General features: G+C 33.3%; 2 protein-coding genes across 3 annotated transcripts in view; one reads left to right on the top strand and one right to left on the bottom strand.

The window, feature by feature from the left end:
* LOC138317745 (sodium- and chloride-dependent glycine transporter 2-like) overlaps positions 1–3,331 on the bottom strand; it is a 31,201-nt gene extending 27,870 nt beyond the window's left edge. Inside the window, exon 1 of the mRNA XM_069259624.1 lies at positions 3,100–3,331. The gene's annotated coding sequence lies outside the window, so the exon portion shown is untranslated. The remainder of the gene's footprint in view (positions 1–3,099) is intronic.
* The window catches only part of LOC138317767 (sodium-dependent dopamine transporter-like), a 60,457-nt gene extending 46,858 nt beyond the window's left edge, over positions 1–13,599 (top strand). The window contains exons 1-3 of one of the 2 annotated variants that reach the window (XM_069259677.1): positions 6,007–7,305; positions 9,571–9,645; positions 11,739–13,599. In XM_069259677.1, the coding sequence (XP_069115778.1) occupies positions 11,752–12,363 (612 nt within the window). In that variant the 5' untranslated portion in view covers positions 6,007–7,305; positions 9,571–9,645; positions 11,739–11,751 and the 3' untranslated portion in view covers positions 12,364–13,599. Of the gene's footprint in view, positions 1–6,006; positions 7,306–9,570; positions 9,646–11,738 lie in introns of those variants that run through there. The other variant, XM_069259670.1, reaches the window with a different exon arrangement.
* Positions 13,600–13,822: the final 223 nt, after the last annotated feature.

Here is a 13,822-nt window from a genome sequence, read left to right as displayed (position 1 = left end):
AACGTTAGTGTAATACTCAAGATCATCTGCATTATATATTTGAAAAATCATGATACATTAATGATAACGTGTCATCACTGTTGATGATCAAAATTACTGATCAGGTTGTAACTTCCAAACCATGATTTACTTTATAATACTAATGGACATAATTAAGATAATCAATACCAATTATCAAGTTATTACGGATTCAAAATCACGGTTTTCCATTTAGCCGTATCTACTAAATGGCTACAAAACAAAAAGTAAATAGAACTTTGTTATCATTTATTAAATAGAACTAAAGTTCTTATAAAGATAAGTGGATTTTTACTGAAACATATGAATTGTTGTATTGCTGTAAAAACGATATAATATATACAGGTTCATACATTGTGTATACAACTCAATGGAGGAATTAAGTTACTGTCCTTGTTGCGGGCGTTGTGGGGGCAGGTGAGCTAGAAGGTCATGGGATGATTTGATGACAATTTTATTTGGATTTCCATAAAGTTTCAAGAAGATCCTTCCGTCGTTGGTTCAGAATGATTCAACTTTACCTAGAGATTTGGCTACAGACAACTCTTTGATAATACTCTGACGGTATCTCGTAAGATCCTCGGTGACGAACACTCTATCCGGATTACCTTTCAGAGACTTTTTTCGCGCGGTAAATAGAGTTTTTTACTTTTCAGTTCCGGAACCTACAGATAACTTGGTACTTGCCATTTCTAGGTTTACCTATGATGTGTGATCTAAAAATGTCATCATCAGATATATCTAAGTTCATCTGTCTGCAGATCTCTACAACTTTATGGTCCGAAATGGTGGACTCATCACTGGTCATCTTTACATTATGAAATCTGAGTGAATTACGCCTCCCATATTGTTCAAGTTCTTCTAAACCACTTTCAAGTGATTCGACCCTTTCCTGGAGTGTATGACACTGGATGGAGAGTTCTTTATTTTCATTCTTCAGACTTTGGATTTGCGTGGACTGTTCATTTAATTGAGTTTTTTTTGGGCACAGATAGTCTGTTTATGAGGCTCGGTAATTTCCTCGAGAGTTTCTGATTTGATGTTTTTGAACATGTCTTTAAAATGGGGAAGCAATGCTTTGACCCAAACAGGAGCAATTGTCGAGGCAAAGGCAGCGTTGGAAACGGTACTGTGGATGAGTAAATTAAAGTCTACTACCTTACCTTTGCCAACATCAAGTTTCAAAGATGACGTCTCGTCTGGAGTTATACTCTCCATGGAATTCCTTCTTCTGTGACTAGGCTGGATAGGTGGATATTGGAGTGGTGTTTTCAACAATATTACCTGGTTCATTGTATCAGTTGTATTCATAGCCGATTGGCTACTATCAATTAACACACTGACCACTACTGGTAAACACTAGATTTTGAGTTTTTCAAATTGCACGTATCATGTACATGTAGTATGACCTGGGAGTATTAAAAGTAAAATATTACCGGTATGTATTAGTTTTGCACAATGTAAGTAAAAAGTGCGCTGTTAATGTTCGTTTACTTATCCTTACTCTTATATACCAAACACTTTGTGAAAAAATTTCAAAATTCAGATTGTATTTTATAACAATAACTTAGACTTAGAAATGTATGGTATTGTAGACATTTCCCCATGTAGTTCGATATTCAGCATTCAACCCGTTTGTGGTGTTTCTCGCTGCGCATTTGAAATGGAATTATTTTTCATATTTGTAAATTGTGCAGTTGATAACTTGTTTGTCTGGATAATTAGTTCTTAGTCTAGCTATGAGCTTATGTACAGCTTGCGTGCATAAGACCCATATTCATTGAATTCCGACCAGCCTAAATGGCATTACATGCATTAAAATTGTGTGTATCTTCATTACATGTTTGCTTTCTTTAAAGTTATACGTGCCGGACTATTTTTGCAAAATATTTCACATACCTTTTTTTCTACAGTAATTTTTTAAAAACCATATAAAGGTTTGATGAATTAAACTGTTAAACTCATTGAAAAGCACAGAATAAAATTACCATATCTTATAAGCATTAGTTACGAAACAGAATATTTGCACTGTAAAAGATTTTGTTTTTACGTTTTATGTTTAACGTTAGATGAAAACTATCTACAAACGTCACTTTATGACTACTAATAGCACTGTAAATATGCACTAAAATCATAGACATTAACCTGGATTCATTATCTGACTGTATCTACTCATTTAACTGCACTGGAGACGTAAATATTATGGTTATGGCAGTGCTTCCCAAATTAATTTAGAGCTCTTATTTGACTTTGTAAGATTAAAACATTTGTATTGTAAGTATTGTTATTCTCAAAATGTTGAAAGCTGTTGATTGTGGATAACAGCCCTTTCTTTATTCTGAGTATTAAAGGTACGGCACACATGTACGATTTTGGTGTCAGCTAACAAGGAAAGCCGAAAAAGCTACCTCTAGGTACGGCACACATGTACGATTTTGGTGTCAGCTAACAAGGAAAGCCGAAAAAGCTACCTCTAGGTCGTGAATTAGAATCCGATATGAGGCGATTTTCATGTACTGAACATAGGTTGATGGTTTTTCTGGTTTCTTTAGTCTACCATCCGAACCTGGGACGTCATTAAATGAGCCTGTATGGTATCAAACCAAACCGAAAAGCAACTATGTAGAACTGCACCAGTGTTTTCATATCTTCTTCCGTTTTTAAATGCAAATTATAGGTGCCCACACAATGTAGCTTAACATGAAGTATTCCGAATTTGCATATTACAGAGTAATCTGCACTTGCGGGTAGGTATTGATTGTGACGTCATGTGTTTGGGAGCGCAACGTCATACGTTTCGGAGAAAACGACGTAAATTGCGCTCATAAAATAATGACGTTACAATCTATACCTATCCGCAAGGGAGCTAACTCTGTAATATGCAAAGACGGAATTGTAATTTTCTTCATAGAACAATTATCAAACGTCCGAGCCCCATTATATTGAAAATAGGTCATGCTTCGTTACTTAAACATTCATAATTTGAGAATTTTTTTTATAATCTTATCTTTATTGACAATTACAGAAGTTAAGACGGTCATGGATTTAGGACGGATTCATTACCTTTTGGTATGATCTTACCTGTTATGTATGATATCTATCTGTTCCCCTAGGTCTTTGTCCTAATGCAATACGTCCCTGTGTCCCTGGTTACCCGGTGTTGAATTCGACTGTCGTTACTGTGTCTCCAGGCGGCTGATGATGTTTTCACAACGTTACAGCTAGTATATTGGGGAAATAGCTCTTGTAGTCTGTAAAACAGGATAATATAAAATGAAAATGTTCTATTCAATGATTTATCACAATTAGGTGCGGAGCGAAGAAATACCTAACTCCACACTTCCAAATTTAGGCTTAAAAGTGAAATACCAGTTATGCAAATGAAAATATACAAAACATATAGAAACAATTCTATACAGCACTTAGTTTAAACGTGATATATAACAGTCGCTAATTTAACTGACTCAATAGTAAACTGTGCTAGGAAGGGTTAGTTAAATCACATTACCTTTTTTAAGTAAATTATCCTGTCAGAGTAAAATTGCTGAGTGAAATTGCGACCCGCATTTTTGTCCTATTCTTACTGCAAATTGTACTGAATATCTTCTCATTATGCATTATGAAAAGAGATTCAGCACAATTAGCAGCATGAATAGGACAAAAAAGTTAAGTCGCAAATTCTATAATTATTACGACAATTATATAGAAATACTTCCACGTTAAAGGAACGGGTTATAAAAAAGAAAGGGCTATAATATCTAAAGTTATGCTATACACTTTATTTCTAAACTAAGGATATAACGCAAGATTTAAAGAAATGGATATTATCACAAATGTTCGAATGTAACACACGAATATAAACCTATCATGAACTGTATGACAGCATTCATGATATATTATTAAACCATCGTCAAAATGTGATCCCTTTTGCAGTATTCCTAAATAGACCTTTTTATATGCCTTAGAGGCTGGTGTCCAAAGAATACTGCCCTTATATATTTAATCATAGACGAAAGTACCTCAGATTTGAAGATAACGATTGTCATTACTTTCAGACATTAAGTTAATTATTTTCAAAACAATGCTGTGTTCTCAGAGGAAGATTGGAGGGATATTAAAGATGTTGTACAGTAGGGTTAAGGAACTTGATCCCTTGGTATTGTAAACCGCGTTATTTCTTGAGATTCAAATTCTCGCTTTATTTCGCGAAAGAACTCGCACACGAATTAAAATAATTCGAGAATAAATGTACAATGGGCTACTTGAGTGCACGGTTGACAGTAAGAGCATTTGATCGCAAATTTACGAACATGTTGAAAATATCGAAGACACGAAATATTTTTACGCAAATATGAAGCTGTTTACAGTATTACAGCCCAATATCCGTAATGGTTATATCAGTTATATATAACCAATATGTTAACTGTGATGGCTGCATAATGCTTTCACAATTATCATCATGTATGCAAAAAAAGTATGATTAAGAATATAAAATTGCAGCTATATTCTAAGAGATTTGCAGTATAAATTTCATTTCAAAGCAAATACAAATGTACTTTTCAACACATCAAATAATTCATTATCATAACTACATAAATCCAGTTAAAGGGAAGAAAAAAATACAATCAAAGCGCAAATGTTTATGGAGTCTAATGAAAAAATACAGGTACAGACACATTTCGTCACATGAATCAGGTATCTATTGATTAGAACGAATATAAGCAAATATTCATATCTATATATTCACGCTATTTCAAAATATCATTCATAGTTTATCATCTACCCATCGCAAATGACATGTAATAATGATATATCAATCTAGACAAAAAGGATATACCTTTTATCGCAAAACCGGCCTGAAATCTAGTAATTTCATCCATGTAATATGTTTGCTTTTACCACAATATATCGTGTTATTCCATTCTCAGGCCATAGTATAAATGTTCTGGGTGTTGGACAAATATGTGGATATTCCACAAGTGGAATAACACCTTTCGGTCTTTTGATTGGTCAAGATAATAACTTTGACCCGAACTATTTTGTTCAACTGTCATGTCACAAATTGTTAACGTCATCAAAAATCGAATGACGTCATGTTTCCGTGCTCCAGATGTGTGATGACGTCGTAATCATTCATGTTCTCCCATTCGTAGCGTTAAATATCGACTCAAAAATTCATAATTGTCTTTTGTTTAGTGGTATGTAGCAGGTTTTATTTGTATATAGTGATACGGTCGCCTTCTAGCTTCAAGCTAGGGGGATTTCCCTTTAGTTCAATCGGTAGAGCGGCGGAGCAGTGAGTCCGGGGTCGCGGGTTCGACACTACTCCCGCCCTGTTACATTTGGTGCCGTAGACCACTCCAAGCGAAAGCTATACGAGATCGAGAGGCTTCGTTGGAGATAGAACCTGGGTTGGTCTGTGTTTGGGGACAAACACATTTCAAAGGGGGGGGGGGGGGAATAGTGTAGCTGGAGCGAGTTTCATTGGCTAGAATTTCCTTTCATTGACATGAAAGAAACAATAAAATGACACCAGAAAAATGACGTGACGTCAGGATTTTGAGGATTTTTGAATGAAATACATTTTGACGTGAGCTTCTTTAAAATGTAGATTGTTGTAGTTTTGTGTAAAAAAGTATCTTAAATTTGTGGTCATTGAATAAAACTAACAAAAATAAAAACCTCTGAGTCTTGTTTTATAAAATCTCATATGAAATGAACACTTTGAAATCCAATATATGCCCCGGTACGAGCAAGCAATGTTTTCAATGAGTCATACAATTTCACTCGTGTGTTGTGTATTCAACAATTAAAGGATTGTGAGATTGCATTTATTGGAGATATTAATGCAATCTGGGTGGCAGATAAATAAAATAGCGCCCGTTATTTCTCCAATAAATGCAATCTAACAATCCTTTAATTGTTATATTTAGATTTTACTTTCTTGTTCAAAGTAAAACATAATTTAGATGCGAGTGAACATTTAAATTTCCCGCTTCAGCCATTTAACCTGCACAGCCAAGTTCAATGTGCTAAAAAATAGTCCCTATAATAAATTTAAAAGAAAATAAAATTTTAATATTTTTCGATTGCGTTTCAGTTTACTTTCAATTATCAAGTAATTTTTAAAAAAAAAATCATTCAACTACAATGTCAATTTTCCCGCGCGGACTATCATGGTGTCAGTAAACAAGACTCAAATCCATTTATGTAAATATTACAACACCAAGTCTAGGCTGCATTTATTGGCTCATAATGAAGATCAAGATTTTTATTAGAATAATCGGAGTCGCAGTGGCCAAATGTAAATATATGGTTAAGTATGGGTGAAAGTAGATTACTTAGTATATTCTAAGGCAGATAATTATAGCTCTAACTTATATGAGTTGATAACTCTAACTTATATGAGTTATTCCCCTTTATTGGAAATCTCTAGTAATAAACGACATGATTTGACAGTAGATAAAAGGTCGTTTCTATCACAAAAATGCAGCGAGTTCCCCAAGTTACCAGACCTCCTTTCAACTGCACCACACGTAATTGCAAAGAACAATATGAACATATTTTCATAAATACATGTGTGCTCCTTGTCAATTAAATCAAACTTTTTAATTGCTTTCACCTTCCGTTGCTTTAGCCAAATTCTAGTTTCATTGATGTGAAAACAGAGAAGTTTAACAATAGGATTTTATATTACATTTCCTTTTATCGAAACCATAGCCAGGTAAGCGTGTATAAGCGTCACGGTTCATTGAATGTAAGGTTTGTTTTGACGGAGTATTCGTGCCAATATTGTATTCCTAAATTGAATCGTTGAAATGGAATGCATTATAGTTTTTCAATATATGACAGGGTAGTTGACTCTCCGTATATAGGTATACAGTCAGCACCCACTTCTATGTGTACACAGAATGGGACGCCGGGTATGGCCGTGTATATCAATATTGTCACAGTGAATGAGATCAAATAGAATCCCAATATGTCATAATTTAAATATCTCATGTCGGGTTTTACACCTGGTGGCTGATCGGCGTATATTGGAAGGTATTGGTAAATATGTTCGGGGCTGTAGATTACGATGATCACCTGTAAGGTTACTGGTTGTGTTCATCAATATGCTCTGACTTGAATACCTTGTCGGATTAGGAGCTATCATCTAAACAACATTCACTGAACAAGATTTACTTTTTTATGACTGGCCATGAGAATATGGTTTGCTGGCTACACACTTTCAAATCACTGTCAGATACAGGCAGTAATTTCTGAAGTTCGATCTCGATGAAACAGGTAAGTTAATATAAATATATAGATACGATTGTGTTTAGCTATTAAAATAGTGTTAAAATTCTAGTTAGAGCTTAACTTTGCAACAGTAGATGTTGTACATAGTATAATCTTACTGTGGCGGTTTGTTTTATTTCGGATACTAAAACCTAAACATGTCGGGGAACAAGATTCAATTTGTGTTTGGGGTATTCAGTAAATCACAGATATAAATAGTATCTAAATCTTCGTGTAAATCAATTTAATTCATATCTAATATCTTTCATTGCAATTTATAAGATAAAAGGCAGGTTTCTTCGCGGTGATTTCGTTTTCGATTTCTGATTGACCGTATAATCTAATCAAGTCGGTCTACAATAATAGAATAATTCAAAGTAATTAGATATGAAGTATCATGCACATATCTTAATTAATCAATTTAATTAGCACATGTAATTAAGACTCATTTACACCCTTCACTATATTCCAATTTCATTTTGTAAACGACAATTCATTCTACATTATTGTCATATTCTAATCTCAACTATGGTAGCTTATGAACATAAAATCACTTTTATTCGCTAAAATCTCATTACTTTGGTAATTGTTAATTAAATAATAATTGAAATCATTACTATGTATTAAGAATATAGCAAATAAATAATAACAAATTGGAAATACATAATATTTATAAAGTTATTTATTTCAACTTTAAGTCCATTCAATAAAATGCAATAATAATAAGAAACCGTAAAGTAAGACCAGTTTTCATGGTAAATACGATTTAATTTCAAGGGTGATTTATAATAGGCAGGTTTGATATTGAACGGTTTGTGTGATCTATGTATAGCGGTACGATATTATTATACACTACATATATCCGATTACCTATTGCATGTATGTTTCATTAAATTATTGAAAAGATTAAAACTGAATTAAAGTATGATAAAACAAGAAAAATAATTATGAAATTGAAAAGAGGGATGAAGAAAAAAAAGGACTCAAAATGTGAAATGTGGTACATTTTGTATATGATTAACTGATTATGTCTGTACCACAATGATGACCTACTGAATAATGATAAAGATATACTTAAAGTGAACAGTCGGGCAAGGATGGCTAAAGTAGGTAAAAATGGTGTGAATGTATCCAGTATTATTTCTTATGAAATAGAAAAATAAAATATCTCGTCAAAATCCGTCTGCGTACGCAGAAATTAATTTAAAGTATATGAATCCTAAAACGTCCTCCCGGCTGACTATGTCCGTGGTTACATTTCCACGCAGCCTCGCTTTCAATGCTTTCAACTTTTCTTTATTTCAATGGTCAGAACTTGGAAACTAAGCCGAACTTGACCTTCGTATTAATATGTGAGAACTTTTGGAAGGCTAATGAAAGCATTTAGACTGGTTTTCTTTGCCCGACTATTCACTTTAACTTTACTTGAATTGTTACACAGCCTCTTATGTTGATATTAAAGCAATAATCCTTTTGAAACCACTTAAGTTAAATTGTATCTTTAACATCTTAAAACGTTATAACATTTCCCCACTCTTACATTACGGTGCGGGATGTAAAATAGTGTGTATACTTAGATACATTTTAATCTTGCACTTTAAAAACCGCCATTAACTTCACAATTTTAATGAAGACTTGTGACTGTAAATCTATTTGAGTGAACATTTAACCAGACTTATTAGTAGTCTTAAAGTATTTATTTACTTAACATCATTTATTGCTTAGGAATAAAATATAGATTCATAACACTCATAACGAGTCTTCATATACTGATTATATAACATAAGTCATAAATATTATCAACATAGTACTATTGTTTTTGTAATAGAAATATAACTAAAGAAACGTTAATAGATTTAAACTCTGTTTAAATAAAGATAGAATAACGAATAGTTCTTAAAATATTAATTTTTAAAATATCAAATTTTTTTTAAAATTAAATACTTAATTGATTTAGCGAAATCTGGTCGATTTTCACACATGTGAATTATTTCCGAACATCATCAAATGCAATATAATAAAAATTGGTATCAAAGCTGTTTATCAAGTATTTTGAACTTATAAATAGGTAAAGGTAAAAAGAGTAAAATCATCAACAAATCAGAAAGACATTGGTGCGTTCTAATGTGAAAGGTCTCAATTTCCCATGGTGGACCTGATGAAACGTAAACTCCCACTTCACTGAATCAGATCAGTATTAAATGTCACCTGGCTGTGTCGTTCTATTAGCAGCCTAGGTCAAGAGTAAATTTTATTTGACATTCTTTGTAGCTCAGTAGTGGATGCCTTGATACAGCCGGAGGGACGGACTGTATTACTGTAACCGGATCCCGATGGGGTTAAATTGTGAGTATTGTTGTTTTATTGATTCGTTTTGTTAGGTGTTCTATAATTGACATAGTGATAGAAAAATAAATTTCATTGTGACTGATATCCAGGCATAGGATGATGCTAAGATATTGTAATTTGTCATTTTATTTGAGCATTTTTTTCGGATGAATTGAAACATAGGATTCATCGGGTAGCATTTATGTTACTATTTCATCGAATACGGAGAAAATGCAGATGTTTTCATATAAGTGATATATATTATCACGATTATTATGACATCATTTTACTTTTTATCAATAACTAAAAGTACTGAATATAGAACATACAGATATACTGAAACAGGCGACAAATTATCAATTTAACTTCGTACGAAAACGATCAAATGGAACGGTCTTTAACAATTATTTATAATTATTCAAAATTTAGCTTATATTATTAGGTTATTATGCCCTTTCATGATAGCATCTTCGTTTATCATTCAGGTCAGTTTAAATTTCAAAATGCAGGTCAACCTCGTCGTTAAAGAGAAATTTACTACTGGAATGAGAAAATAATTCCAGCTTTGTCATCCGTTTGAAATGGCTTCGAGTTTAATTGCCAATGTTTGCAATAATATTTGTTAACATATTATTTGTTCTTTTCCGTCATAAGAAGAACTTTTATATTACTTCTATACTTACTGAATTTACCAATATTTTAAGTTTTATTATGCATGTCATGTCATATCTATTGAATTGATTTTTTAAATGATAAAATGATTTAGTTATACTGAACTAAATCATTTAGAAATAGTTCGCGATTTTAGACGATAAAGATCTTTTGGGCGAATGTTCGAATATCATACTCATAAACATTTACAAACATGAATCCAGAAAAGTATTCAAGTATCAATTCAATAATATTAGCATTTCGTTCACAAATCGATAAACAAAATTAATCAGCGTATCACAGTGACGCGAAAGAAACCATAATTCAATATATTGAATACCTTGTATGCATTGTCCAAACGTTTCATTATTGTACAATTTCCAAAGGTAAGTATGCATGAATTACCTTGTATCGCAAGGTAAGAGTTGTAAATGTTTTCTTTGTCAAATTATCGATTGGCTGTGGTAAACACAAAACAAAAATTATGGTTCGTGTTATTGGTTTGTTAAACCAATGTGTCGTTGATACTGCTTTTAATCATGCTATTAGAGTCCACTGTTGTAGCAATATTGATAAACTCATCTAAGCATTTCCTATTGAAACCGTTCTCACTGATTATTCGCAACATGAGCGCACGCGTATTAGTAATCTATAAAGTGTTGTCGATAATAGGATATACTATGTAAACAACGACCATTTAAAACATACCATATACGAAATCGATCGTCAAATGTCAAGCGTTATTAATGACTGCACTTTAAACTGACGTTAGTTTTAACATGTACCAGTGCTTCAAAACTTGGTTTTCAAAAGGCATTAGTTTTTTAATGATCTTATAAAAAGTACTTCACAATAACTCAGGTTCTTCATAAGCCCACATACATGTAGCACGATTCAAGGTAAGGTAAAAACAATACCGTATTACGCGCCATATTGGTTGCAGCATTTGAGGAGAATAACGTACAAAGTATTTTGGAATTAATTAACCATTATATCATTTGAGTATAGAACATCTTCGATGAATCAAAGTTAAAGGGGCTACCGTAAAAAATCGACAAAAACTCTTCTCATGCATGGTTAGATACGTAGTAAATGCATAATATATAAGAAAAAGCCTTACTTTGGTACAATGAAGTTTAGTACATGTTTCGGTATAGTTATGATGAAGTCGCCAGTTTGCAGTACATGAACATCATACAGAAAATCATATGAATGCAGTAATATCTTTCGTTAAGCTAAAAGTGCAAAAATATTCAATGGACATTTACATGATCAACATAATTCGACTTTTAATATATAACACGAACATATGAAATAATCATTTTAAGAAATGCTTCGGTGCATTCGTAGTTGCTCTGCTAAATTTTCATATTAATGAAAATCTAGTCAGTTACAATTGCGCATAATTATTATGTTATGAAGGACTTCATTGATTTCATGAGTTTTTTCCCCTTTTCCAGAGGAAGCGTCCAAATGAAGAATGCTTCGCGATCATTCAGCAGTAGTAAGGGACACAGTTTGGGCGACCTGCTGGAAGCGTCCATGAAATTCGAAGCTCGTGCTAAACGTTTGAATGAAAAAGAAGCAGAAAAGATGGAGCGGATTCAAAGAAGCATTGTAAGGAATCAACGCGTCAGTGATAACCTGCGATCCCGTGTCATGGCTAGAACGGAGGCTTCTTTGAAAAATATAGCAGGATTCCAACAGGTGTTATCCAAAGATTACACGGTCAAAAAATTCAAAACCATGGAAAGGGGATATAGTCCTTTTAAGTACAGGCTTAGACCCGTTACGCCAAAGACGGCTAGACAGTTGAAGCTTGAAACAAGGGCTTATTATTCTGGACTTGACCGGAAGTGGTTCAAACCTGAAATTGATCGTAAAATGCACCAACAGGATCCTAAAAAGGTGCAGAGAATATTACAAAAAGTTCTTAAGGAGGAGTGTGCAGATAGTAATCAACTATTAGACAGAAATTTATCGGATGAAGCCTTCCAGGAGGAAATTCAGCACAGACTCAATAACAAAAGAGAAATCAAGATCGCCAGATTTAACTATAGCAATAGTAGTCAAAACGAAATATAAACTCACATTGCGAATGGATATAATATGCGGTATTATCATTTCATTCGTATTATTGTCATATTTAAACCCGCCAAAATATAAGTAGCATTTTGTCATAGGAAAAGGTTATAGAATGGTTAAGGTGCCAACCAATCGTTCAACTCCCAATGATTATGTTCAACGCAGGTCAGAAATGCACATTTCGCTTATTGTACTCTAGTGTCTCTCATATCACAGAACTCAAACCCTTCAACTGTAATGCTGCTCAATTATCTACCTTGTATGTATTCTACTCAGTGAGCGAAACGCAAATACTGAGAAATGGACCAGTACTAATAGAAATGGAATGGGCCGTCCTGCTAGTGTTAAGGCCAATTATATTCTGTAAAGTAGGACTGTATATTGCATATTGATAGTAATAGTAGAAGTGTTTATGAGCGTAACGTCACATTTGTTTTGAGAGAGAGAGAACGACTTTATTTTCGGTCACAATTTGGGGACGTCACGATCGATCCACAAGGATAGATAACTCCATAATATATACAAAAGCGGAATAGTATCAAATATTATTAAGAAGCAATACACAAAACCTGTAAATATCTACAAAAAAACAACAAACATTTTTTTTTCATTCTTGCCAAAATCTTATTTCTCGTTATGAATAATACATATGTTTATTTGTAACATTAAAACGTGAGTTTTGACTTTTTTGTAAACAAGCTGTAAGTTGACCACTAATTACATTGCTAAAAATGTATTGTTCCCTGGTGTTCGAAACCTATTAACTTGATGCATTGCTGGAATAGATTGTTATCACGTGACAAGTATTTTACATAACATGATCACTGAATAGTGACAATTAAGCATCGGTTGTCATATTTTTAATCTGCATTGGTGTGTAACATATATCAGGTGTTCTAGAATATCTATCATGATGCGGTTACATTTCACATCCAGTTGTGTGTTACATACGTAGGGTATTCTAGCTTATCAAATAGTCACCACTAGCGCTCCATGATAGATATGTTACAACATGTTTGTTACACACCTGCGCATGGCTTGTGATGCATACAATTTGATGGAACAGTCGTTGATTTAGCCCTTCAATGGCACAGAAATAGTGTTTGGTGACATTATTGAACAAACTTCAACATGTACTGTACCTATCCATTATAAATCTGCATCATTTACTTTCACGACTTAATTTGGTAACGTTTGAAGAAGAAATAAAAAAGGATACAAGGAAAGAAAAAGCAATCCGCAATGTCCCTGTGTTTGCATTTGAAGAGAAGATTATGCCATTTTAACAATTGTTGACAGTAGGATGCCTAGAACAGTAAACTGAGCCTAAGCGACCATTTCTATAGAATGAACACTTCCTTCATTAGACCACTTTTGAGAGAACAAATGGTTCAATAGCACCACAATTTATGTAGAATGACCACCTGCCTATAAAGACCATCTTTGAGGTGGTCTTAAT

The sequence above is a fragment of the Argopecten irradians genome, chromosome 1, assembly GCF_041381155.1.
Source record: "Argopecten irradians isolate NY chromosome 1, Ai_NY, whole genome shotgun sequence".
Lineage (NCBI taxonomy): Eukaryota > Metazoa > Mollusca > Bivalvia > Pectinida > Pectinidae > Argopecten > Argopecten irradians.
This window is presented reverse-complemented; position numbering and strand designations above follow the sequence as displayed.